We start from the raw sequence: 27079 nt of genomic DNA on the forward strand, positions 1-27079 counted from the left end.
ACATGAAAACACGTCCCAGCACACTCTCCCGCTGAGGTCCGACTGTGTAATCGCACTAAACCATATTGTGACTTCTCATTGAGCAGCGAGCCTGCCTCCAAGGAAACTAGCGTATTGAATTTCTCGGTAAGTTTTCTAAATGCTCAAGGCTTCACTCCCCAATAATAATTAACCTCTGAACATGGAGGCTATTTGATCCATGACTGCTGGCTCCAGCAGCCAGTTCTTCAAATAACACAGAAGTAGAGATTGACATTTCAGAAAAATAAATAAGGCTGTCTCTTTTATCCGGATATTAATACTCTCAGGCAGCAAAAGGCACAATCAATCATTTTGAAGCCCTTGAAGTTTTAGTTTTATTAACTCTTTTCAATAATTAGTTCCCTAAATCTTTATTTCACAACAACGAGATTATCTGCAATTTTGAAAAAAACTATAACTCAATCTAAGTTTTTTTTTTTTTTTTTTTTTGTCCCTTCAATCGAGCAATCTGTTCATAAGTTGCCATCTTTAAGAACATCTCAAACTTGCACAGTGCTTCTGTTTAGAGCTAAAACTCTTTTGGGACTAGCTGACAAGATCTGTCACTTTTTTGCTGACTGAAAAAAAAAACATGTCATGCAGCTGATGGTTGAAGCCATAAATATAGAAAATAACATCATTTTGAAAGATCCTCAGGCCAACCTTAAGGGAAAAAACTTGAAAAGATGTGTCAGAGTTTAAACGTGTCTCAACTTGTTTGACTTTGAGGCGTCTCACAGTCGACAGACAGCTGAGTTTCTTACAGGGGATTACGAAGGTGGCTCAGAAGAGCTATTCATCTCCGGCCGCCTGCTGCTCTAGCGACAACGTTTGTCATCAACTCTCTGACCTTGATTTTCAAAAAGTTACTGGCTGCCATGAGACACCGGCAGAGGGCTTATCCCAACCAAAGCCGGATCAGATTCAACCGATATTCATGGACGAAGCCCGAGTGACGTCAGCCGCCTGTTACTGCAGGGGGGCTCTGGAGGCTCATGGGCCGCCGTGCTGGAAATGCTGCCTCAGCCTAGCTTTCAGTCAACCTAACGACAGGCTCAGAGCTGGAGCTGAGGCGGGTTTTAAACCTCTTGACGAACCGTTACATCACACCCACCTGTCAATCACTTCAGCTCCATGCCTAACAATGTATAACATTATGTGTGCCAGTTATGACAATAACTCATCAGACCTTTTTTTATTTTTTTTTACCAGGCTGTTAAAAAAAGGACAGACTCAGAAGAAGTTTTCATTAGCTCTCAGTAAATGCTCAGTATTTATAGTTTACAGTGGTGTTTGATGCTCCCTGCTGCAGTCATACTGTTTGCTTAAATAAGCCACAGCAGGGAAAGGGCGCGGACAGAGTGTTGCTCTCGTAAGCATTACAAGATATAATGTCAAGGTTAATTGACCAACAGAGTCCTGTCACATTAGATTAGTGCGGGCTGCTGGAAGTGGATATAAACCAGATGCCATATTAAACACACACACACACACACACACACACACACACAGTCATTTTAAATGCTCCAACCAAACTCTATTCCGTTGATGATAAAAGCTTTCTATCTAATGTAAAGTGCGATGTTTTATCAGTAATGGAGAGGAGAACATTTGCAACGGAAATCCTTTTAAATACAGAATTGAGTCAGAACAGGGACAGATCCTGGGACTGGTTTTGATCTTCCTGACATAAATTTTAATTCTTTGTCAATGCAAGACGTAAAATTTATGACGCTCTTATTCAACAGATGTTGTTGTTGTTGGGTTTTTTTTTTGGGGGGGGGGTTTACACGATATGATAGGACAGTGAAAGCAAGTCGAGTAAGGAAAAGGCCGGCTTTTTGTCATACCTTTCGGACTATATTCAGCAAAATGTCAGCCGTTGAAACTTGGCTCTCTGTTACACTCTGAGGTTGCTGCTCTTTGAACCCCTTCACAGCTCAAAAAATGAAATCTGATAAGCTCTTCTCAGGAACCAAGAACTGTGCTACATCACAGCAAGAATCCGTTTAGCTGTAAAGTATGTTTCCTCTTCTATTGGCTCAATATAGGTCTGTCATTTAAAAAGTTATAATGTTATAACTGAGTGGAACAAGTACTTTTCTGAGGTACCAAAGGCATCTAAAATATCCGGTTAAGAAAATTCTATATGAATTTATCGTCATTGTTGTGAGCAGTGACTTCATCCTGGCCTTCTCTGTAGAACACTCGACGTTGTTTTTCATCACGGGCTTTATTAGAAAAACCACTAACGCAATTTGAAAACATTAGAAACCATATCATAAACCTTATGATGCTCCAGTGAACTCGGATTATGATTGGTTTGCTGTATGAAGAAACAACCTTTAACCATTAAAGAGTAGGTTTGCAAAAAGGTTTATTCTATGACTTGAAACATTTTGTTATAATTAGCTCTTATAGGGACCTTGCTTCAGTTAATGGACCTTTGACATTTTATCACGGCTTTTACCCGTACTCAAGGCCTTTTAGTGCTTCAACCTGTTCCTATTGCTAATCTTTTGATGTCAGCTTTATCAAGTATTAATTACCATCTAAGTCTTTTCCCATGAATAACCATCTGCTACAGTTGTAAGTTCCTTGACAAACGTGTCTCTAATGGATTCATTTATTTTCCTCAATGTAAAACCACTGGCTGCTCAATCCCAAAAAAAAGTGTAATTCAAAATAACATTAAAAGAGCCCAGGGGTTGTTGATCTGTAGCTATAACCGACACTTTCCCCTCAAACTTGAAATTGCAGCTCAATCCAGAGTGGCAAAATCTTTTTTTTTTAGGAGGGGGAGATTGATTTATTGTAATCACAAAACACTCACAGCATGCTTCCAAATCTCCTCTGATGCTGATAGGGAAACATATCTTTGATTCTTCGACGAAGCAGTTTCAGAGTCATGCTCTATATTTTCTATCTGATGTCTGATAAGAATTTGAAGGTACATATTCCTTACTCATTGAATTTAGCATTCATTTGCAGAACCCCAACATTGTCTGTCACTAAAGGCGGCCCGTTCAGCAGAACAGAGAAAGCTCTTAGAAGTCCAAAAGTTGTCCAAAACAAAGAGAGAATGATTGCGCACAGAGCGATATATTTCAATCGCAGTGTCTTAAGTACTTTTGAAGGTTTCTCATTGTTTAGTGCCCTGCTTTTCCACCAGGCCGTGCCATTTCGATAACCGTGCTGAAATGTGATTTCAGCCTTGAAGAACAGCAAACATGGATTCCATCATGGGCGACCCACCCATTAGAGAAACTCCATTTTCCATGCCATGTCGCTCGGCTGAACAGCAGATAAGTGCTGGCGGTTGAAGTGGAGTGGCAAGCTGGCAATACTTGCTCCTGCTCTCCCTTTCACTTTCTCGCTCTATTTCTCTCAAGAAAGGACAGTCACACAATGTAGTTAATTAGGGGATGCTTTTATTGCTTTCTGGGACTTAGGTTCCTTTAATTAAAGAACACAGAAGTGCCTTTCACTGGAAGATGCTCGCTTGATGAATAAGATAAGAGCTCGGTTCATGGATTGATTTCCACTGTAACTGTCTGAATGGAATGCTTTTACAGTGTAATTAATTTGATTTCTATTCATCAATGCTTCCAGTTTGAGAGGATATATATATATATATATATATATATATATATATATATATGCACGATATCAAACGTCTTGAAAGTCCTCTCAGTTCTGTCTATGGCGTCACTCTAGCCGGCATGTATCACAGCACCGCGAGCTTCGAGGCTTCTTCAAGAGAACGTAATGACAACACGCTACTGCAATTTTCTGTCATCATAGAAGAAACAGCTCAGCAGACGGAGTTATTTGCGCCACAAGCAGACGGCAAATAGCGCTCTGAAACTGTAGAATAAAAGAATACAGCTGATGTGCACTTTAAAACCAGTTTCATTCAACACAACTTCTGTTTCTCACAGAATGAGTTTTGGGAAGTGTGTTCATTGAACGTTTTCATGATCCTATGCATATTAGATGGGATTAAACTGACATTAGGTGAGTTTATTTAGTAATCGTTCTTTTGTCTCCAACCTATTCTAGTGTTTGTCCTCAAACTGCTGAATTCGGATCCTGAATCTTCCCCTTCACCTCTCTCTCTAAATACAGTTCAATCCACTTCGATTCCTCTTCGCCTGGTTTTCTTGTTTTCACAGTAGCGTTTTCATCCAGTAGCACGTTTTCGAACGACGTCCATTTCCCTCCTCTTGCGTTTTTTAAAATGCTCCATTCATATTCCGTTGTGATAACAGGTGATTGACGAGGGGGTTAGTTTGTGGCGCAGCAAAAAAAAAAAAAACTAAGATTGCAGAGAAACATGGCCTTAGCTGTGAGAATAACAACATGCATATCATATCATTTAATGAGACTTAGCTCGCAGCTAAATCAAGGGACGAACAAGCAGATTTCTCTGCCTTTGATTTGTGGACTGGGTCTTACAAAAGACTCTTTTCATGTTTCTCAGGTATGAATGCAGTAAATGCTACCTGAGGCACAGTTTATCCCCCCTATAGGTGCACATTTTAAAAGGAAATTCGGTCCGTTCAGGGTGCCTTATAGTAAACAAGTCCCATCCAGTGTCACCTCCATTACCACACGGGCTCCGAGGCGAGGCCAAAGCTGTAGATCCTAAAGTTATTTTAGAACATCACTCACTGTTTTTCCTTAGAGGAGAGTGCTTATTGATTTTGTCAACAGAGCATCGATTTTCCTCCCTCCCTTTCTCTCTCTCTCGCTCTCTCTCTTTTCTCTCGGCCCTTGGTGAAGAGACCACAGCTAAATGCTGGTCAGTAAAGCCCCAAAGTGATGGACTGTAATATACTTTTCTGTTTTGATGGGTATTTTTGGAGTTTGTCAGATAAAGTCTTCAGAGGGCTGGAGTTTGACCTGGTTTATGTTATCTTTCATACTTTTGGATTTATGGCTGCTGTTGAGATCATTCCTACAAAGAGCCAGACATTTTTGGTGTCCTCTCGGAGTGATAAACACAAAAAAAAACCTGCTCAAGAAGAAACTCATTTGTCTGTTCCACTCTTTTAAAAGAGGGGTGTGCTGCCAGATGTTTTGTGTCTTCTGGGGAGAATAAAGGAACAACGATTATGACTGCTGAAGTGAGAAGTCTGTTGCAAGGTCTCTCATTATTTTCAGCCCATCTGGACTTGATTTTATTTCTCAGTGGTACCGAAGAAAAACCCACTTCCTCTTCTTCCATCACTGTGTTTGTTCAGTGTACCTGTGTGAATGCACTGGGGCAAAGCAGCTGACTGTTGTCGAGGTGCCGCTGTGTTTGCAGACGGCTGTTAGAGCTGTCACAGCGTTGTTGAGCTGAGTGTCGGTTTGACAGTCTGCAGGTGACAGAGTTGACTTCCAGTTGTCCAATTGCTCTCCTCAAGTCTATGAAGTCCGGCAACAACATACGGTGAAGGAAACTCACGTCAGTTAAAAAAACCCCTCCTTTTTCAGTTTAACCTTTTTTTTAGGTTGGATAAACAAAAAAGCAGCTAAGGAAGGTACGAGTCTTTCAGCCTTGACAAAGAACAATTTAAAGGTGATCCAAACAACCCATAGAGGTCTATAATATTTGTTAAATACAAACAGTAATATTATAGTTAAAATGTTACTGCCTATTCAAAAATCATTTCTTAAAATTTGGCAGTAAAATCCTGTAAACTATTGTTGAAGCCTCCCTAAATATTTACTAATCGAAGATTAATTAGATTTATTTTTTAATTGGAAATCCATTCATCCATCCATGTGTCCATCCATGGTATGTTTAAAGATTGCCGTACAGATTGTTTAATGAGGAATCAATGATAAAATCGTTACTTCCATAGTTCTTATCATTTTTGGTCAAATGCAGATATATACTCAACAAAAATATAAACGCAACACTTTTGTTTTTGCTCCCATTTGTCATGAGATGGACTCAAAGATCTAAAATTCATTCCAGATACACAATATTACCATTTCTCTCAAACATTGTTCATAAATCTGTCTAAATGTGTGATAGTGAGCACTTTTGCTTTGCTGAGACAATCCATCCCACCTCACAGGTGTGCCACATCAAGATGCTCATCAGACACCATGATTAGTGCATAGGTGTACCTTAGACTGTCCACAATAAAAGGCCACTCTGAAATGTGCAGTTTTGTCTCACAGCAAAATGCCACAGATGGCGCAAGCATTGAGGGAGCGTGCAATTGGCATGCTGACAGCAGGAATGTCAACCAGATCTGTTGCTCGGGCATTGAATGTTCATTTCTCCACCATAAGCCGTCTCCAAAGGCGTTTCAGAGAATATGGCAGTACATCCAACCGGCCTCACAACCGCAGACCACGTGTAACCACACCAGCCCAGGACCTCCACATCCAGCAGGTTCACCTCCAAGATCGTCTGAGACCAGCTACTCAGACAGCTGCTGAAACAATTGGTTTGCATAACCAAAGAATTTCTGCACAAACTGTCAGAAACCGTCTCAGGGAAGCTCAACTGCATGCTCGTCGTCCTCATCGGGGTCTTAACCTGACTCCAGATCGTCGCCGTAACAGACTTGAGTGGGCAAATGCTCACATTCGATGGCGTCTGGCACGTTGGAGAGGTGTTCTCTTCACGGATGAATCTCGGTTTACATTGTTCAGGGCAGATGGCAGACAGCGTGTGTGGCGTCGTGTGGGTGAGCGCTTTGCTGATGTCAATGTTGTGGATCGAGTGGCCCATGGTGGTGGTGGGGTTATGGTATGGGCAGGCATCTGTTATGGACGAAGAACACAGGTGCATTTTATTGATGGCATTTTGAATGCACAGAGATACCGTGATGAGATCCTGAGGCCCATTGTTGTGCCATACATCCATGAACATCACCTCATGTTTCAGCAAGATAATGCACGGCCCCATGTTGCAAGGATCTGTACACAATTCTTGGAAGCTGAAAATGTCCCAGTTCTTGCATGGCCAGCATACTCACCGGACATGTCACCCATTGAGCATGTTTGGGATGTGCTTGACCGGCGTATACGACAGCGCGTACCAGTTCCCACTAATATCCAGCAACTTCGCACAGCCATTGAAGAGGAGTGGACCAACATTCCACAGGCCACAATTGACAATCTGATAAACTCTATGCGAAGAAGATGTGTTGCACTGCATGAGGCAAATGGTGGTCACACCAGATACTGACTGGTTCTGAGTCCCCAGACCCTCAATAAAGCAAAAACTGCACATTTCAGGGTGGCCTTTTATTGTGGACAGTCTAAGGTACACCTATGCACTAATCATGGTGTCTGATGAGCATCTTGATGTGGCACACCTGTGAGGTGGGATGGATTGTCTCAGCAAAGCAAAAGTGCTCACTATCACACATTTAGACAGATTTATGAACAATGTTTGAGAGAAATGGTAATATTGTGTATCTGGAATGAATTTTAGATCTTTGAGTCCATCTCATGACAAATGGGAGCAAAAACAAAAGTGTTGCGTTTATATTTTTGTTGAGTGTATTAAGCTGCTGTGATACTCTTAGGAAATAAATTCAAGGTCAAACTTTCCAAAGCAAGAGACACATCTTAGACTAAATCACACATAAGTAACTGAACAAAGAATCGAATGGAAGTTTTCTAAAGTGCCATCGGCATAAACACACCGAAGTAAAACGACACTGCGTCCCAAAGTTAAGGAAGACTTCTTTTTTTTTCTTTTTTTTTCAAGTCTCTCACTCTCTCTCTCTCTTAAAGAACATCCACAGTGTTATTTATATACAAGTTCTTGTTTGAAAATGAAAAGTTTGATGGCTCCATTTTCTTAACCCCTCCAAAAACACATGGCTCAGCTTGTGTGGAATAAATGAAATCTTTTGAAGAGGAGGTAAACCAGGGAAAGCTCACTGCTTTTATTTAACCTTCAGACTGAGCTCCACTCGTTCAAGGTTAGAATTAATTCATTCAAATGAAGGTAATGGTTGTTTTTTTTGTACTTGTAAAGTTTTACCTCTAAGAAAGGGTTTTGGCTGAAATTGTTTTATATGTGTGAAAAAAAATTCTAATCCTTGAATCCCAACACAGAAAGTTAATTTCATACTTTAAAGGTTATACTTGAGAGCTCAGAGCACGTGAACAATAAGTGTCACACCTCCTGTGAATCCCTTTTATTTCACTTCCCCATTGACTTGTCACGGTCGCTCGACTTTTTCACTGTCGCTCCGCAATGCCTTTCAAGCTCCCCCTTGAAATTTACCACCGTTCTCAGTCCTGGTGAGTTGTGTTCTGCCCGTACTTGCCGTAAAGTGTCAGCTGTCTGAAAATCTTTTGTTTAAATGGCAAGTGGAAAATGCCAACATCTGTTACTTCCACTAAATTGGCTGACGCTGTGCGGTCATGTCTTGTCCTGCTACTCGAGAACGATCATTAGGAGTCTGCCACTTCTTGATGGACCCAGGCGCTGGCTCAGGTGCTGATCCTGCTTGCCAACTCCACGACCAAACACATTTTCCTTCTTTATTTTCACCTGTCAGCTGGTATAATCACTTCTTGGAACTTTGGCTCAAATGCCACTTTGGCAAAAACTCACCCAAATGTTTCTTTTCTTTTCATCTCTTCAGAGTTCAATTTCTCCTGGAAGTGTAATTCAACATCTTTTCCGTCTGCTCTTTTCCCCAGTGCCATCATGGGCCATTGTCTCTATCGCCTTTGTGGCGATAATCCTGGTGTTAGCCTGCTGCTTCTGCGTCTGCAAAAAATGGATATTCAAGAAGAAAAACAAAAAGAAGGGCAAAGACAAGGGCAAGAATGCCATCAACATGATGGACGTGAAGGATGGGGCCAAAACCGAGGTAAAAACGTTAAACTACTGTAGCGTAACGTGCAGACACATTGCTCCCTACATGCTAATTTCACATTTTTCCTACATTATTCTACTAAATCCTTTGTGCATGACCTTATCGCTTTAAGTTTTAAATATTTTAAAAGTAAGTTTGTTTGAAAATGTTTAAGTTGTTTTAGACATACATTTCTCTCTTAAACTGTCAGTGATTCTAATAATGTATGATGACTTTGATTTGATTGATCACATTTGCAGTATCACATTAACTTTCACCAACAGTGTGAAAAAATGTTTACTGCAAATATGGCTGTCAAAAACATGGCTGCTGCTCTACTGTATGTATTATATTTTGTATCAATGATGTTTATACTGTCGCTTAAGAGATACATACAGTTACTTTTCTGTGATCTCACGATTAATTAAAACAAAAAGAATGCGGTCTAATTACAGGAGAGTTAATGAAGTCATTTAAATGGCTTCAGATTGAAGAGAGAATATTTCAATCTCTTTCTTTCTCCTACTTTTTTTTGGTTCCCGTGAGTTTCTTTTTGTCATATGAGGACCTGCTCACTCACAGAAGAGAGTGAGTAACGTGTGCCGTGTAATGACGTGGTATCCACCCAGAGAAATGACATCACCAAAGCACAAGCAAATGGGAGGACATTTTTAATATAAAGTCTATCTTTTCCCGAGTGCAAAAAGGGACGCGGTGCAATGCTGACACAGTAGTTTGCATCACTAATTGCACCAGCAGAGCATCATCATCATGCTGCCGTCCTTGCTAATAAGAACAAAAAAAAAAAAACATGTCAAAAGTGTGTTCTCATTTGCTGCAACACCTCTGCTATTTGTGGTGCATCTGACTCACAGTTAGAAAGCAATGACTATGTTTTCGCACCACATTTGTCAGACTTATTGTGGGAGACGGCATTAATTAAGATTAAAACGTTAAAGAGTCCTCCAACAGAGAAGAGTGTTAGCTTTAAAAAAAACTAGCAAGGTCAATAGAATAGAGGAAGTATAGCGCAGTAAATCACTTGGCATGTTAAAAGGATTTGCCATTTATGTCCCATATCCTCACTGCCTTTGGAGCATCCAATTTGTATCGTTAAGTAGTCATTTATCAAAATTAAAGACTTCACCTTAACACCTGATCTCCGATATCGGTGAATCCGCCACTTCCGAGGCGAGCGGTCATTTCTCCTGGTGTGCCCAGACTCTGGTGTTTACTCCTGTGTGTGGTTGTTTTAATTTGTGTTTCTTCCTTCTATGTCCTCCTTATCTGTGTTGTGTCTGATGACTGTTCGGGATGGTCACTGGCGGTAGGTTCCCAATTGCTGTTGGATCTTCTTAAGCCTGCTGCTCTGATGTTTTTTTTGTAGCCTCTTGATAACAACTGACTCCCATAGAACCAAATATATGTAACTATGCATACAGTACATGTATATCTGCTGTATATATGTGCGTACAATCTGCATATGCACATATATATGTATGAAAGAAACACTGGGTGCGCATTGACAAGGTTGAACCATGCTGATTTCCATGCCAAGCTAAAGTCTCCTGCCTTTTGAATCTTTGATTTACATTTCAAAGAGTGGTGGTGATTTAATGTAGAATGATTGAGAGGCTCTACAAGTAATCGTTCTTTTGAAATATGGTGAGGAAAAGGACGCTATTGTCGTACGGTACGATTCACAATCACGGCTGCCAATTAAAGTGGAGCAGATCTCACCTTCGCTTGAGCCCAGATGCATAAAAGTTCGATTCACCTATTGAATTTCTATAAAATGATTTCCTCAATCATTTTACAGGCTCCGATTTTATTTTTCTCTTTTATGTGTCAAATGGAATATAAAGACCACTCAATTTGGATTTTTATTTTATTTTTACCAAAAAGGCATAGACCAAGTGGCTTAGTGGAACAATTTTCAAGCAAATCAGTTTTGTTCAGCCTTTTGCTTTCACATGAGCAACTTGACAAACTAATAGGAGCAGGCCCCCTGATCTACATTACAACCCCTGTTACCAACACCTTCCCACCCACCGCTGGCATGATGCTTCTAGCTACCATCGGCGTAGGGGATAACACAACAGCTTTAGGGGGTTATGATGGCAATGTGACTGTATGTCTGAGGGCCGTAAGCAGACTTGGGAATGCGGGAAACACACAAGAGCACTGGATTGAACAGAGAATGCTCTGCATGCCTGATGATGAAGAGACTCCTTGGAAGGCAACTTTTTGCAGAATGAATGACCTTGAGAGCTAGTCTTTGCCTCTTCAAACGCATGTTGGTCTTATAACAAACTCCTCCACCCCCACCCCTTCCTAGCCCTTTCCCCACCACTGCCACCACCTGCTACCCTTACTTCAGTGCCAGGCTAGCGAAAAGGGCAACTTCACTTCTCACTCTGCCAATTCAGACATTTCCCAATTGATATGTTTTTGCCTGAGACTTGATTTGCCTGAAATAACATCAAGGGAATTGTCCTACTGTGAACTTTTCCAGAAACATCTCTCTGTCCTTCTTTCTATCCTATTTCTAAATCTATCTCTCCTTCTACTTCCTTTAATGACTGCTCATTTCTGGCGCCAGCATTTGATCTTTCCCCCCCCCCCTTTTTTAGTACAGAATCACCCCAAAGATTCATAGAAAAGCATCATCAGGGGACCAGGCCCGGGGCTTTAGTGCATCACAGAGCATGTCCTGGTGTTAACTGCTATGGTGTTTTAGTGCTTGCTTCCCCCTTGTCCCCCCCCCCCTTCCCACATCATAAAACAAGTGGCAGCTTTTACAGGAGTAGGTCTGATGGCAGGACCTAGGCGGGGGAACGGCTGGCTGGGTGCTAGCGTCAGCAGCAAACAGGCGACACTGACTCTTGGTGGGTGTCTCCTTCAGGCCTTGAAGGATGAGGAGGATGCCGAGACAGGGCTGACTGAAACGGAGAAAGAGGCGGAGCCCAAGGAGGAGCAGAAACTGGGCAAATTACAATACTCCCTGGATTACAATTTCACCGAGAACTCGGTAAGGCTCTGATCTCCGAATCTGCGTGTGTGTGTCCTTGTTGCGAAAGGTCCTCCTTCGTAAGTATGGTCACACCCAACCACTGAGGTGGTCCAACTTTCCATCCCTACACAGATTAAACAGGACCCACCCAAGGTTTTGCACAACATTCTCCTTTGGTTGCGTTTCTGGTGTGAACACAGTTTGGTCACTGAAGCTTGAGAGGAATCTCACAGGGATGTATCATGGTGGTCGAGTTTGTGCATTGGCCATTAAACCTTGTAAAAGATACAGTACACTACTGGGATTAATTTGGCCTGCGAGTTCGCCTTCATTCTTTCTACTTGATGGAAACAGAGCCCTGCAGATACCCATCTGCTTTTATTTTGTTCCAGAGACTGAGTTTTAAAAAAACAAGCAGAATGAGGATACATCAACTTCCTGTCGCCAGATGTTGTGTGACAGATAATAGATGCGGTGCGTGAGCGTAGCGCCGTCCCTCACAGGGCTAACTAACTCCCCATTATACGCAGAAGTGACATCCTGAGATTAGAAAGTAACACTCACTGCTCCGATAAACACTGAGGCATCCAATGGCATTGGTATAAACATATGGATATGGGCAGAAGGCTGGATTCATTTCGGTGAGAAAACGTATTTAGTTTTGCCAGGATTTGTTTGTTGAGCAAGATCAGAAATGCATCAAACGTAGACTGACCAGACTGTGAGATGAACCTGGTTATTTATCAATATATTGCGACACTTCACTCTGCAATAACCCTCAGTACAGTCGATATGTTGCTGATACAATAAGTCAAGATTTGATCCTAATTTCTTTCAACCAAAAAGACTATTTATGGATTCACTTCATAAAAAAGTTGTATTATCAGGCCGGTATTACATTTCACAGCGTTGATCCGTCATGTAGTGGGAGGCAGTGACAGGGCTCTCTGTGAGGTCTCTTGATTACAGTGGTAATAAGCTTCACACTGGAGCTTAAGTGTAATGAATGGATGACAGTTTCGACGCTTTGCGAGAGTGACCTGAGAGAAGCTCGGCTCGGCTCATTGCCTCTCCTGCTGCTGCCACTGAAGTCAGAGAAGCTCGCAAAAAGCTGGGGAGGCAGCCGCTCATGTGACCCACTTCCAGCTCAGTGACAGAGTTTACGATCCACAGACACAGCGGCCTTCAGGAGATGCGTTTTTTTTTCTCTAATCCTCAGGCTTTGAGGCCCATGTTATCAATGTGAGCGTCATAGAATTGCTGGAGGAGAACTGGCACAGGTGATTGCTTTAATGCCTCGTTTCAAGCTTCCTTTATATATTAGAAATCTATCTGTGAAATTGTCATTATTACAGAAAAGATGGCGACCCTGAAAGAGAGGAAATTGTGGAGATGATCGTCAAGTGTTTTGGTGTAAGAGATGATACTTGATCATCACTGAAGCCTGAAAATTCTTAATCAAATCTTTGTGATACAATTTTTTCCATCAAACAAGCCAATCTGACGTACCGCAGATTCTACTGCACAATGAAACCCAATCATGTACACTTGATGGGAATTGCTCAATGTGTGGGTAGACATGGCCGACAGGGTTTGTGTCAACAATGCGACAGGCAGGTCAAGACCCAATGAGATGGTAAAATTTGCTTCACAACAACACCAGGCAACCTTCCTGAAGACGATATTGACGCGACATATCCACGATATGTCGCGTCAATATTGTGTCGATGAAATGTGACAGATGGACGATTGTGAAGGATACAAGAGAACGCTTAAAGGGATACTTCACCCATTTACATGAAGCTGTGTATCATTAGAAACATGGTAGCAGTGTTGAATCCAACCCTCATTTTGCCTTGAGACGAGAAAAATGTGTTTTTCTTTCCTTGAAAGTTTTCTTCATGTGATGCAAGAAAGCGTCAAATTGCATCACATGAAGAAAACTTCCAGGTAAATGGGTGAAGTATCCCTTTAAAAGAAATGATAAACTCTCTCCAGGGCGTCGGTAGTATTGGGGTTAGTGAATGGCTGATGAATGGTTTATTTGCAACTTCGCTAACCTAAAAAAATCCATCAAATTCTAAAGATCGAAGTTCTTTCCCTTCTTCCAGAGATTATGAATTTCAATTCTAGACACCTTTTTGGAAATTGTAACTACTTCTTATGACTCTCATTGCTTTCTGTCACTGATTCTGGGTGTTTGTTGTGCTTTTGCTTGTTTTACTGTGCTGTAATCTCGACCGCACTGGAAATGAGGGAAACCGCAGTGTCCTTTTGAGAATGAATAAAGGTTTGAAATGAGCTTGAGCTGCATCTATATGTGCCTAAAAGTCTCGAAAATTAGAAACATGCATTATTTCAGTCCACTTATTGGTGTAATTTTGTGTTTCATCCTGCCAAGAGAAACGGGAAACACCAGTGTGTTTAGACTCAGACTGAGGAGAGCAAGCTGTGGGGGAGAACGAAGCAGTGCAGATTAATGTCAGCTCCTCGTGGCAGTGAGTCGAAGCTTTGTTTCTGTCTGTTAACCAACACAAATGGCTGCTGCCCCTGGTGTCGATGATTCCGGGCTTATTCACTAATGAGACGAAAGGTTTTGTAAAAGATCCAAATCACTCTGGGAGCGACCAGGCAGTTACGTCGAGCCCAGCAAATGAACCACAAAGAGCGCTCTCAGCACAGCAGGAAGGGAATTATAGTGTCATTCCTACTTTCAACATCATTACCACTCTCATTGCTCTTCGAGCAGGTCAAGAGCCGGCCGTTTTCATTGTGTCCAGTCTGAGTACCAGAAGTTTGGAGTCATTACTAAAAAGAGATGAATTTCAAAACAATATCATTACTTTTTTCATTATTCATCTGAGTGATTCCCCCTCGACGGTTCATTTCTGAAATAAGCTGCTACAATAAATATTGTTGTGTGTGTGTGTGTGTGTGTGTGTGTGTGTGTGTGTGTGTGTGTGTGTGTGTGTGTGTGTGTGTGTGTGTGTGTGTGTGTGTGTGTGAGAGAGAGAGAGAGAGAGAGAGAGAGAGAGAGAGAGAGAGAGAGAGAGAGAGAGAGAGAGAGAGAGAGAGAGAGAGAGAGAGAGAGAGAGAGAGAGAGAGAGAGAGAGAGAGAGAGAGAGAGAGAGAGAGAGAGAGAGAGAGAGAGAGAGAGAGAGAGAGAGAGAGAGAGAGAGAGAGAGAGAGAGAGAGAGAGAGAGAGAGAGAGAGAGAGAGAGAGAGAGAGAGAGAGAGAGAGAGAGAGAGAGAGAGAGAGAGAGGGAGGGAGGGAGGGAGGGAGGGAGAGGCTCATTGGGGAAAAAAAAGTCCTCAAGAATGAGCTGCCAAAGTCTAAATCACCATCCAGTACAGAGTGTGGTCATCGAGCTGCTCAGTGGACCAGAGAGAGTTGCTCACAAACAGAGAGGGGTTAATACCAGCAGAGCCCCAGTCCTTAGTTAAACAGAAACACCCACACAGATGTGCAAACACATCAGCCGCAGACAAAGTTGTTTTTACCTGCAGCGATGTCATGGTCGGTACTCAGGTGTTAAAAAAGGTTAGTTTGGATTTGTGTAAAAAAAAAAAAAAAAAAAGTAGGTTTAGTTCAGATAGAGAAGTGTAAAGTTGGAGGAGAAGAACAACAAGGACACGTGAATCAATCTGATAAAGAAAGTTGGATAATTAATGAAAAAAGTATCTTTGCCGGTTCGATCGTTGATTTGCGGAGAGAATTTGTCTAAAACTACCAAAAGCTCTTCTTTAGCTTCCTTTAAGACGTGAGGATTCTTCCTTATTTATTTCCATAGAATTTCCCCTTCTTATGGGATGATGCGTTCAACCACAGCGACCCAGAACAAACACTTCTTGCTCTCAGCCTTCTTCTAAAGCACCGTTGTATACATCATGTTATATACTTTAGTGCGTCTGCCACAGGTGGTGCTGCTCAAGTGTCACTTCACTGCACTACAGTGCAAATCATTACATTTAGGTTCAGGTCGATGACAGCGATATGATCTGTACGTCTTTTATTTACCTTCTGTAAGTATTATGCTGAGACATAATGATAGGCTGGGGGCAGCTGTGCAATTACAGAAGTCATACTTATGTCAAAGTGGGCTCATTTCAGTGCACGCGGTGTGTTTTTTGAGGTAATGTCAAGAAAATGTTGTGCATAACCTGGGGAGCAGTTCATTAATCGAGGATACCCAAACTTCCCATGATGATGTCCTGTGTTCACTAGCGTCATGTGTAACAGTTGTGGTGGTAGTGCGTGTGTGTACAGTGAATCTGTGGTACATCGACAGACATTATTAAATGATAGTCATCATTCCATCATTTCTCGAAGACCTTTCAAAACTGGATTCTCACCACCGTCCAAAGCAGATATGTAGGAATGTTATAGCTGAGACCAACACTTCATAAAGCATGAGATGGTACCGTGTCTTTGTCATGTTTCATAAACTGCACAGAAACTGGATAGTTTGGGGGAAAAAAACAGTCTTATTCAGCAAAATGACAAAGAGTCATTCAAACAAAGTAGCAGTGTTCTGGGAAGGAAGAAAAAGACGTACATTTATGGTTTCCTAGCTATTATTTCCCTGAATGTGATAACCATCCAGAGGGTTTTATCTTCTCCTTCTTTTATTACCAATGTGTTCCTGGCAGCAGCACACATTAAACTAACGCAGCTCCTGACAGCTGTAGAGCTCCATGGCTGAGTGCCCTGGTCAGCCTCCAGATTGCAGCTTGATGGCTGCCTGATAGGAAGTTGATTGACTGACTTGCCGGACCTCCTGAGAGGTCTTTGAGTTGGCGCTCTGACTGGCAGGTCAATCAGGCTCCCAGCCCCCCCTTTGTGGTTATCAATTATCGACCTTATGTGAAGAGAGGCAGTCTTCCGGTCCGGCTCTGACACGTCCTGACCTTTACCATCTCTTCAGCCGCTGTCAGGTGCAGCTGACATAACCTAACACTTCCACCCAGAAATATGACACTGAATCATCTATAAGCCACCATTATTAAGGGATGATTGGCTGTGATATCTGAAGACAATGTGACTGAAGGTCCTCAAGGTCTCATTACATTAAGAATTATTTCTAGATATTTTCTAACTCTACAACTACTGGGACTATTTCATTTCCAGAATATCTGAGGCTGTCATTGTCATTTCTTTTACAATATATAATGACTTCAACTCTGAATATAAAATCTCAGGATGGGTTATTGCAATATTCATTTAATGTAATCGTATGGTTCTGCACAGATGTTGGTGGGATGAAGGTTCAAGTTGTGCTAATTGAGTGTTCAGTTTCGTATTCCCTTTTCTCACTTTTTTTACCCTTCGTCTTCTTCTATTAGCTCATAGTGGGGATCATCCAGGCGGCAGAACTGCCCGCCATGGACATGGGCGGCACATCCGACCCGTATGTGAAGGTGTACCTGCTCCCTGACAAGAAGAAGAAGTTTGAGACCAAGGTCCACAGGAAGACCCTCAATCCTACCTTCAATGAGCAGTTCACCTTCAAGGTAAAAACCCACACAGAATTTAAATTAAAAAAAAAATGGAGCTGGAGATCTTTTGGTTCCACTGACATTCTGATTTGCATGCATTTGTGAATGCTGGGAAGGTGTGGAGACAGCAACCAGCTGGCAGACTAACAAGCTTCTGACACACACAGTCACGCTCACATATACACACTGCAGCTGAATATGATTGGGATGAACAGGCAGATTCACTGCTACACCCTGGACCTGCCTCGGCCATAATGGATGCATGGCTGTAGCTCAGCAGCTGGTAAAGGTTTTCAACGTGCAGCTTTTTGGTGATACGTAAGCATAATGTGATGGTACGTTTGTGTTTCCTTCCTTCAACTTCTATTTTTCTAACTTTGTGGGGAAACAACCAGGGCAGGTGATTATAAAGACCGTCAAAGAAAAAGAAGAGATGTTTGTGTCTGATAAAGTCAAGGAGGAGTCTTATCACCGCCTCGCTCTTTGTTTGCCTTGTAACAAGCCAGTTCCATTTAATAAGCTTTGTCCCGAAGTTGATGGCAATAAAGGATCACAAGTGCTGCCGGAGGGCCCCACTCACCTGTCTTTTTACCTGTCCAAGGTCCTGTCCAAGGTTGTGGGACTGATAAGAGCGTCTGTCACGGCTGCAAGAGTCGAGGTTAATTTGGAAACAGAATCACCCACAACATTACAATCTACCCACTCCCAAAACACTCACATCTCACTCCACTGGGCATGTAATTAACTTTAGAAACTTTATCATGGATTTGACTGACAAACTGGAAACTTGAACTTTATCCTGGATATATTAACATTTTCTTTTTCGCAATTTAATACAGTCCTTTTTATAGACATTTTAATGTCACCTTTCAGTTTTGGTGTGAAATTCATTTCTACGTCAGACAGACAGAGTGCATTGGTTTTTATTGGAGAGGCTGCTTTCCTCTACTTAACGGTGGGAAAAAAAAGACCCTGATGATGAAATTATGTTTACTTATTTCAGCACTCCAACCACTGAGGAGGCTTAAAAGCTAACGTTGGGACGATATTTGATCATATTAACAGTCTAAGATAATCTCAAATGTTTTCCTTTCCTCCAGTTTGTGTCTGTTATGATAACACATAAAGCTCTTCACTTGAGCTGCAGAGATGAATGCTAAAGAGCCTGAGGTCCAATAGTTTGCCAAATTGACTAACTGAGCTCTGTGATTAATACTAACCACAGCATATCCACTTTGGACGAGCTCCAGATTGATACTAATGGTGTTTTTCTTTCAATGACACAGCAACCTCTTTAACAGCCCTCCTGTCAGCTGTGTGGGCTGCAGTCAGTCAGGATGTTTATATCCTGTCCTGTCAGGAAAACTGACAAGGATGCTCTCTTTGAATAAAAATGAGCATGGACAGATAAAGCCTGGATGTCAAACTGTCTTTGCAAACATCTTTCATGGTTCAAACTGGTGTATTGGCTGAGTATGGCTGTTTTGAGCCCTTTATTAATGTGTTTGTCTCCTCCTCAGGTCCCCTACGTGGAGCTCGGTGGAAAGACGCTGGTGATGACGGTGTACGACTTTGACCGTTTCTCCAAACATGACGCCATCGGCGACATCAAGGTGCCGATGAACAAGGTGGACTTCAGCCACGTGACGGAGGAGTGGCGGGACCTGCAGAGTGCTGAGAAGGAGGAGGTAAGGGAGAGAACACGCAAAGTTCAACCACCACTGAAATGAATTTGAAATCATTAAGTCGCACCTCTCATTGTGTTGAGGCTTCCATTTAAACCTCTTGTTGCTCTCGCTCCAGTTACAACAGATTTTTTTTGTTGTTCCTTGCATAAGTGAAATTGCAATGATTGTTTTGTTGTGTTCAGCAAGCCGTTTGTGCTCAAACTACAAATGTGTTGGCGTGGCCAAAGTAATCCATCTCCCCTGGAAATGTCACTTAATCAGATGTCCACACTTCCCCTTCAATTAATAGAAGTGTGACTTTCCAGGCAACAGTTCAGGAGATTCAATTTTCATGGTAAATGTCATGGCATATAGCACATGTTGCCAGGGGAACCTGATTTTTTTTTGCATTACGCTGCTTTGATTTAAAGGTTAATTATAACAGTGGCGAATGACAGGTGGTGTTGTTTGAGTTGAAGGGCATCAGTTTACTTCTTCAGCATCTGGTCGCACAGCTGCACCGGACAATTTTGCACTCGAGACACCGGAGCAGAAAGTGTTGGATTGATTTGACTTTTTTTCACAACTTTTTGAGTTAAAGATAGTGAACTAGTATATGCTTTTAGAAATTACATCTTACAACTGTTCAAATAAAGAAAGTCCATTTTCTTTACAGCTCCTCAGTTACACCTGGTAATGATTTTTAACAGAAAAGTGTTTCTTTTAGTACGTCTTTCGGGCAAAAGAAACGTTTGACATTTCAGGAAAAATCCTTTTCTTCCAAAGAGATGAAGCTAGAGGCCGCTCAATGTGTGCAGCATTGGAGTCCAGGACGCATTTCCAAAGGGGACAACGATCATAGTATAACGTATTGTATCATGTCGTATTATATCGTGTCTTATCCTGTGCTAAGCTAAGCTGCAGGATTTGCCTCCTGGCTCTCGCTGTAGACTTTCCATACCTTCAGATGACTTCTTTAGAAAAATCGTTCTCAGGTGACACATGTCAGAAAAGCCAACCGATCCTCAAACGTCACTAAAGTCTCAGGAAAGTCAAATAAATGACAAGAATATAATAAAACCCAAAGACTTACTGTAGTTCATGAGTCTGACTAATTATGTGTTGATCAAATCACTGCAAAGAAATGTTTTTCCAATGTTTGGACGGGGCTCAACGTACTGCACAAGAGAAGCAATGAAATATTAGTGGTTTTTTTGGTTTAACGAGATGTGCTACTTAAGCCCTCCTCTTCAAACCACCGTTCAACCTTTGATTGGGAGTCCAAGTTAGATGGGACAAGTCTAAATGACAGTAAGGCAAACATGTTAGTAGCAGCAACTACAGCAACTTTAGACACAAAGACACCTTTGGGTGAACTCGGCATGGGAGACTAAATGCACAAAGAAAGAGCTGCTCTTTTAGCTATATGAAGTGAAAGAGCATGAATACATTTTGATGCTATAGCAGGTTAAAAACTGCCCTTTTAGTTGAATAGGAAGCTGTTGGCCTTTGCAGTTCATAAAAACGCGTAAAGAGTCGGGTCACTGCTCTTTGACAGACATAATTAACTGTCACTCACACGCTCGCTGCCCTTCTAGGGAGCTTGTTTTTGTTGATTAAACTCAGTTCCAAGTCATCAGTATCAGACTGTTCAATCATTGGTTTTGTGTTGGGGGATGAATGAAATTGTTTAAAACTTTTTACAGTGCACTGCTTCCACATGTGGAAATAGACACTGATTGGAGCTTGATGAGAGACTCTTGAAACAAAACAAGAGTGTATATCCAGGTTTGGTTTGCCTCTGATTTACAATCTTGGTTCTAAATGACCCACGCATCAAAGCAGGTGTGACCTGAGCTGGAGCTATTGACTGACTGCTGCTCCTGTTGATAAGGGATTCGTCGGGAATATGAGTCGCTCTCCGCTCTGTGCATGATAACGAGGCTGTGCTGTGAAACAGTGAAGTGATTGCAGTCAGTCAGTACTTTTCCAGAGAAGTGATGAGTGACAAACAACAGCGGGAGCTGATATTAGAAATCATTCAAAGCAAAACAAGAGAGAAAAAAAATCCTTCCTGGAAGATTGGAGATGTGCAAGGTTTTTTTTGTTTGTCATAAATGATTGGATGAAACTTGAAAGCTATGACTCAGAGATATAAAGAATTTATTAGAATTTGATCAACACTTATTTTAGGTTTCTTAAATGTAACTGGAACATTCATAAATATTTTTTTAACCATATTGTTTATTTAAATATGGAGGGTTACTGACCTTCAATTTTTTTACAGTTTGATAATACCCATTTATATTCCACTCAAGTATTGAGTCATTAGGATTGAACTTACAGAATATGACACTAAATATTATAAATATAATACAGTTTCGAGTAATAGATCATTGTGTTCATGTTAATAGATTAGCGAGTTTGTTGATTTCTTCTTAAGCTCAGGTTTTTGTTTTTATTAATATTTCCTTTTCATACAAAAAGACAGCAGACAGCTGGCCCACATGATGACTAACCTTGTGAACAGCTCGTCCCTCTAACAGATCAGCAGGCCATTTTAGATAAACAATAGTCAATAATAATATTGTTTTTCTTTTATCCTGCATATGTTGTTGGCACATATGCTTCTTCGATAAACTGCTTGTATATTATAAGAGCATAAACAATGCATCATAAAAACTAGAAACACACAATTTGTATGCTGATGTAAGTTTGATGTCTCGTTCAAACTGTACACTGCAATTACTGTAAACAAATCTATAACCTTTTGTTTGTGCACTTTACTTTAACCTTTAATACCATCAAAATGTCAATCCTTTAAACATTTTGACTATCAGCTTTTTTTTATGAACATAAGACCCAAATAGACGCTAAAAAGGCAAACTAAAGCCCTAGATTTGGTTGACTGAACAATGTGTAATGTGCTTTGGGGTGGAATCTATTTTCCCTCCTCATCTCGCCCCACAGTGAGCATCTGCTGTGAACACGTGACGCTGTAAATTTGGATTTAGTTTTTGCTGCTAAAACAGTTTCTCACCTTCTGCGATGTCTCTGCTCGTCCAACAGCAAGAGAAGCTGGGCGATATCTGCTTCTCTCTGCGATACGTCCCCACCGCTGGCAAGCTGACTGTGGTCATCCTGGAGGCCAAAAACCTGAAGAAAATGGACGTGGGAGGCTTGTCAGGTATGGAACATTGTATTGTGTGCGCACTGACTTTCCCATCTACAGGTCCTTTTGTCTGTAATTATCCATGCACTGCAGCACACACTTTGCCTCTCCTACAAACATGTCTGTCCATTCTTTCTCGACCACTACCCAAACACCGAATCACTGCTCCACACTCACATGTCAAAGATTTATTTTGCAGCACTTGTCTCTCTAAAAAAAAAATCATGAAAGTGTTGCCCAGATGTTTGGATCCTGAAGAAACACTTTTCATCAGACATAATGATGTGTGAAAGAAACACACACACACACACACACACACACACACACTCCCCTCCTCTAACTCCAAAAAAAGGAGCAAGAAAAAGGGAATAAAGAGAATATTCTTCCTGTGGTGCAGCTCCAACAATACATTAATATAGCATTAAGATCAATAGATGACATTTCACACAATACAGTCGAGCCTGAATAGCAGGTCTGATGCCATGGTAACAGAATGTTAGGGCAGAGATTTGAAAATCCACATTCATACAGCACACACCGCTTCATGACTGTAACATGCACAAACGACACAAACACAAATCATTCCATAAAGGGACAACAATAAAGCTCTGTGACTCTCCACCACAGTCCTAGGATGAGCAGTTTCACAGCTGCTGCTGCTGCTGCTGCTGCCGTCGTCTTCTTTGTTTCGCTCATGAAAAGTTTTAACGTCTCGCTGCAAAGCGAAAATGAAGGAATCTCATTTAGTGAAAATTGTTTGTTTCCTGCGGGGGTAAGTCAGACACGTAGGCAGATCTGCAGAGCCAGCTGTGTGCACATTCCAGGCTTTAAATCCAAACGTACCTTAATGACTCTGACATGATAGAGCAATCGCTCGAAGGCACGCTCACTGCTGTTTGTGTTTGGATTTTTAAAAAGTAAGACCTTGAAGAGTTTGAGGTGAAATAAAGCACAACTTAAGTTTAAACTAACGTAATGTTGTTGCCGAAACATTAACCTAGCCAGGACTCACTTTCCAAAATCAGAATTGGGGGGGGGCAAAGCTTTGCCAGCATCAGGGCAGTGTGAGCAGCATTAGCGCTGCAGGGATCAGTGAGAAGTCATAGAAATGAACAGCCGAGTTATAAGTATGGGCTTTGGTTTGTGTGTGATGAGCAACAATGATTCGATCAGCAGGCTGTCACATGATTACAGCTGCTGTGTTTGACTTCTGTGTCCTGCATGAACTTGCGCTGTGCTTCATGTCAGAAGAATAAGATACTGAAGAATATAATTACTCATTTAAAAAAACATGTTTTAAGTTGACTGAAGTTCCCAGTTTTGGAAAAGTGCATATGGTTTTTGCTTTACTTTAATAGTATTTCATAAAACCACAGTATGTCAAATTCATCAGTCTGGGGAGAGACAGAAACGATTGAACAGGGTCTACATGTTCAATCATACCGGACACAAAGATCCTCACAGTGCACACTAGAAATACAAATATATAAACCACCTCCTCTCCCGCCTCCCCTTTGACTTTCTATAGTGGTTTCATTTGAAAATTCCCTGTTGTGCACTTCCCCCCCGCTTTGACTCTTTCTGCTGCAATTAGCATACACCTGGGTCCACTTGCTTTCTGCCTGACAGCCCAGTCTCTCCATATAAGCCTAGATATCCTGCAATACAGTACCACAGCGCACATTAAAAGCTCAAAGCTCCCTTTCATCTATCAGACCACACAAAGCCATTTGGCAGAGGGAAAAAAACCCTCCCCTGCTGCCAATTTATGCTACTGGCGTTAGCTCTCACCTGTGCCCATTTGCATCGTGGGAGTTTCAACATTTTGGGTTGTTAGCCACATCGAGCGGCCAGAATGAGAAGGGTGTGAATGAGCTTTCTTTGGAGCCCAGGTTTCTCTCTAACAGAGAGAGGAGAGAGCGTTAAAGCGGACAGTTTGACACCACACACTGTATGTCACGTTTAATTGGAGCATGTTTTATCTGTGTGCACTGGTCTGTGGGTCTCAGGGTGAATTATTAGCATACATTAATAGCCCAGTGCATTGCTGTAATTACACACAACCAGAATACACTCTGATTCGTAGGTGGATTTTGGTTAGTTGCAGCTTTCTTTTCCACTCTGGGAGTGTGGGCTTTAAAGTGTAGCAGATGGATGAAATAATGGGCAGGTCTGTAATAACAATAATTAGCCTCCATCCACAGGGCGGCTCAGCCAGAGCTTAAGGAGGAGGACATGTAATTGATGGCCTGGGATCAGCCTTCTCCTCTATTGTCATCCTGTTTACCATGCCTAATTATGGCTCACAGAGGAAGATGTGGGTATTTTCATTAACCAATGTATAATCAGAAATAATTCTTTTGATTGTCTCCTCATGAAGCATCCCTCCAAATGTTCCTCTGTGCCGTTTGTTCCGAAAAAAAAAAATGATTTGAAATTGTAATCTTTTCTTAAAAAAACGTGCAGATGTTTTCCGTCGCCTTTCAGGATTGCTGTTACTGAAGTGCTTTGATGTGCCGAGCAACGTGTGCTTAAGCTGTCGTCTCAAAATATCCCAGCCTCATCGCAAACAAGTTATTCCCCTCTCTGCTTTAACAGACTCCAGAATAATGTGTAGCTACAAGAGATATTCACTATGTTTAATTTAAGCTTGAAACTTCAATGGGCGGTGAACTCTGCAGGCTAAAGTAGCTCTACCTGTTGAAGCAACAAGAAGTAGAGTCATCCAAGAGTGTACCTTGCTTTTTTTATGCTGAAAAAGAATAAGGATTGTGCTTATTGTTCGTTTAAAAAAGTGTGTTTTACAGTACTTCAAGGTACTGGAGTGTTTCCTGGCATGGTGCATCATTAAAGTGAGTCAGACTCAGAAGTGTGTGTGTGTGTCAGACACAAAGGCTAAGTGTCTGTAAGAACGAGGACAAGCAACTTTATAAAGGCCGTTGCTGCAAAACAGTTTTCTCCCACCCTCTTTGTACCACTGAAGACTTCCCAGAGGACAGTGAGGCGACATATCACCAGGTAATGGCCCACAGTGAGGGAGGTTATCAAAGCACACAGGCGCCGTCTCTGCGGTAATGAAGCTGCCCCGACCCAATGCTCCAGCTCACCATGTTGGCGGGAGGAGGAGTTATTTGTTTAGTTCCACTGGACTGAGAGGTTTTCTCCCAGTCAGTAAAGAAACCGGCCAAAGGGATGAACAGGCCCGAAGACAATAAAATGGAAATTAATTTGTCGATGTCTTTGCCTTGCAGAGTTTACTTTGATGTGATATCCAAAGAAGACGTGGATAATAAGAAGTAGATAAGAAGTAGCATGGTTTTAGATGATAAAGAATCTTAATTTACATAATGAGACATCATAAAGATTTCCTGCATATCTTGAAGAGGAGATTTCAGCCAAGTTCCAGTGTGAGCGCTTGTGTTCGTGTGGTATGTGTGTCATTCGGCAGTGATCTCAGTGTGTAAAACTAAACCGACAGTCACCCCCAGACGCACCCACCATGGCAAATCCAAAATGATGTGAAGAAAGCTAAGATGACAGCCAGGCTATATTTAACCCTGCCTGTATTGGTGTTCATTTGGCACATCTCTGCGAGCCCCCTGAAGCAGCCACACTCCATGAACATGGACATGTTTGAGCAGGAAATGTAATTTTTCTTTGGCAAATCTGTTCCACAGTCAAGTTTTTAACTGTGAGATCGTCACCAAAATAGTCCAGGGGAGTCTCAGCTGGCAATGTTTCGCAGCTTAAAAATCAAACTGTAAGTAACCACTTGAAAATTAGACAGCTTTAGTGGCTCTGCTGAACTCATCATTGAGCTCAACTGTTATCCAGAAACCTGCTTCTGGCTTCCTAAGGGAAATGTAAGGACCGCTGATAGTGCGTCGCCTCATAAAGCGATGGCCAATATCCAGGACTCAGATGAGTAACCTGTGGGATAACGAAGGCAAGCTTCTGTGCTGTACACATATGCACAGAAGCACACTTGCATCTGAAGCGCTGGCATTCATCCATGAAATGGGGGAGATTACGCCCGTCTGGGATAAGACAGTAAAATGGGCCGGATATGAGGTACAGTGAGCTTCCCCAAACCCAATAAAGCCAAACTCATCTGTTGGACAGAGAGATAAGTGGCGCCTGGATAGCGCTGATGTGGCACCGCAGGTGTGTTGTTGTTTTTTTCATCCTGAGAATGGGTAATCTTTCATAATACCGCTCAGATGGGGTTGTGTGCTTTTTCAGGAACATGCAGTTACCAACAGAGGAGTAAACAGGACATGTTGCTGTTGCACTATTTCTGTATGTAGAGCTGTGTTCACTGTTTGGAATCATGTTAACACATAATTAGCTTAGCCACTGCAGACAACCGTGCTTGTTGAAATAAGGTTAGCGTCCATAACTTAGTCTTCAAGTTGACTGAAAGTGTTGTCTTTAAAAACAGTAATAAGAAGCTTAAGTAGTCTACGTTTATATAAATTAGCTAGCAATCTGCTAAATAAAAGAAATAAAGCCCCAGTTTTCAAGATAATGCTCTGAATCACATACTGTATATACCACTTTTAATTCTTTTTCAGAGTTAAGCCCATTAATGTGGCTATAGACGTAGTCAGCAGCAGACTGAGTTTCAGATCAGGAAGCATACATTTAAACATTAAATCTAAAAAATCAGTGTCAGTAAAAGTCCTTAAAAAAAATTTTTTACCAACAGAAGTGTGTTTTGGTAACAGTCCCAAACAAGAGTGAGTGTTAGTATATGTCCCCACGAGGATAGGGAAACATTAAAGGCTGAAATAGTAGAAGTTCTCAAAGTGCATTAAGAGTAATTAAATAATTGTAAAGCTTTGTTTTGTGAATATTGAAAATGATGAAGCCTTCTAAAAAA

General features: G+C 41.6%; 1 protein-coding gene across 6 annotated transcripts in view; it reads left to right on the top strand.

Moving 5' to 3' along the window:
* Positions 1–27079, top strand: part of syt1a (synaptotagmin Ia) — a 139608-nt gene that overhangs the window by 103335 nt on the left and 9194 nt on the right. For 5 of the 6 annotated variants that reach the window (XM_079334818.1, XM_079334817.1, XM_079334820.1 and 2 more), the window contains 5 exons: positions 8692–8864; positions 11755–11880; positions 17206–17373; positions 18879–19046; positions 22095–22212. In XM_079334818.1, the coding sequence (XP_079190944.1) occupies positions 8692–8864; positions 11755–11880; positions 17206–17373; positions 18879–19046; positions 22095–22212 (753 nt within the window). The remainder of the gene's footprint in view (positions 1–8691; positions 8865–11754; positions 11881–17205; positions 17374–18878; positions 19047–22094; positions 22213–27079) is intronic. The other variant, XM_079334822.1, reaches the window with a different exon arrangement.

The sequence above is a fragment of the Symphodus melops genome, assembly GCF_947650265.1.
Source record: "Symphodus melops genome assembly, chromosome: 22".
NCBI classification, from domain to species: Eukaryota; Metazoa; Chordata; class Actinopteri; order Labriformes; family Labridae; genus Symphodus; species Symphodus melops.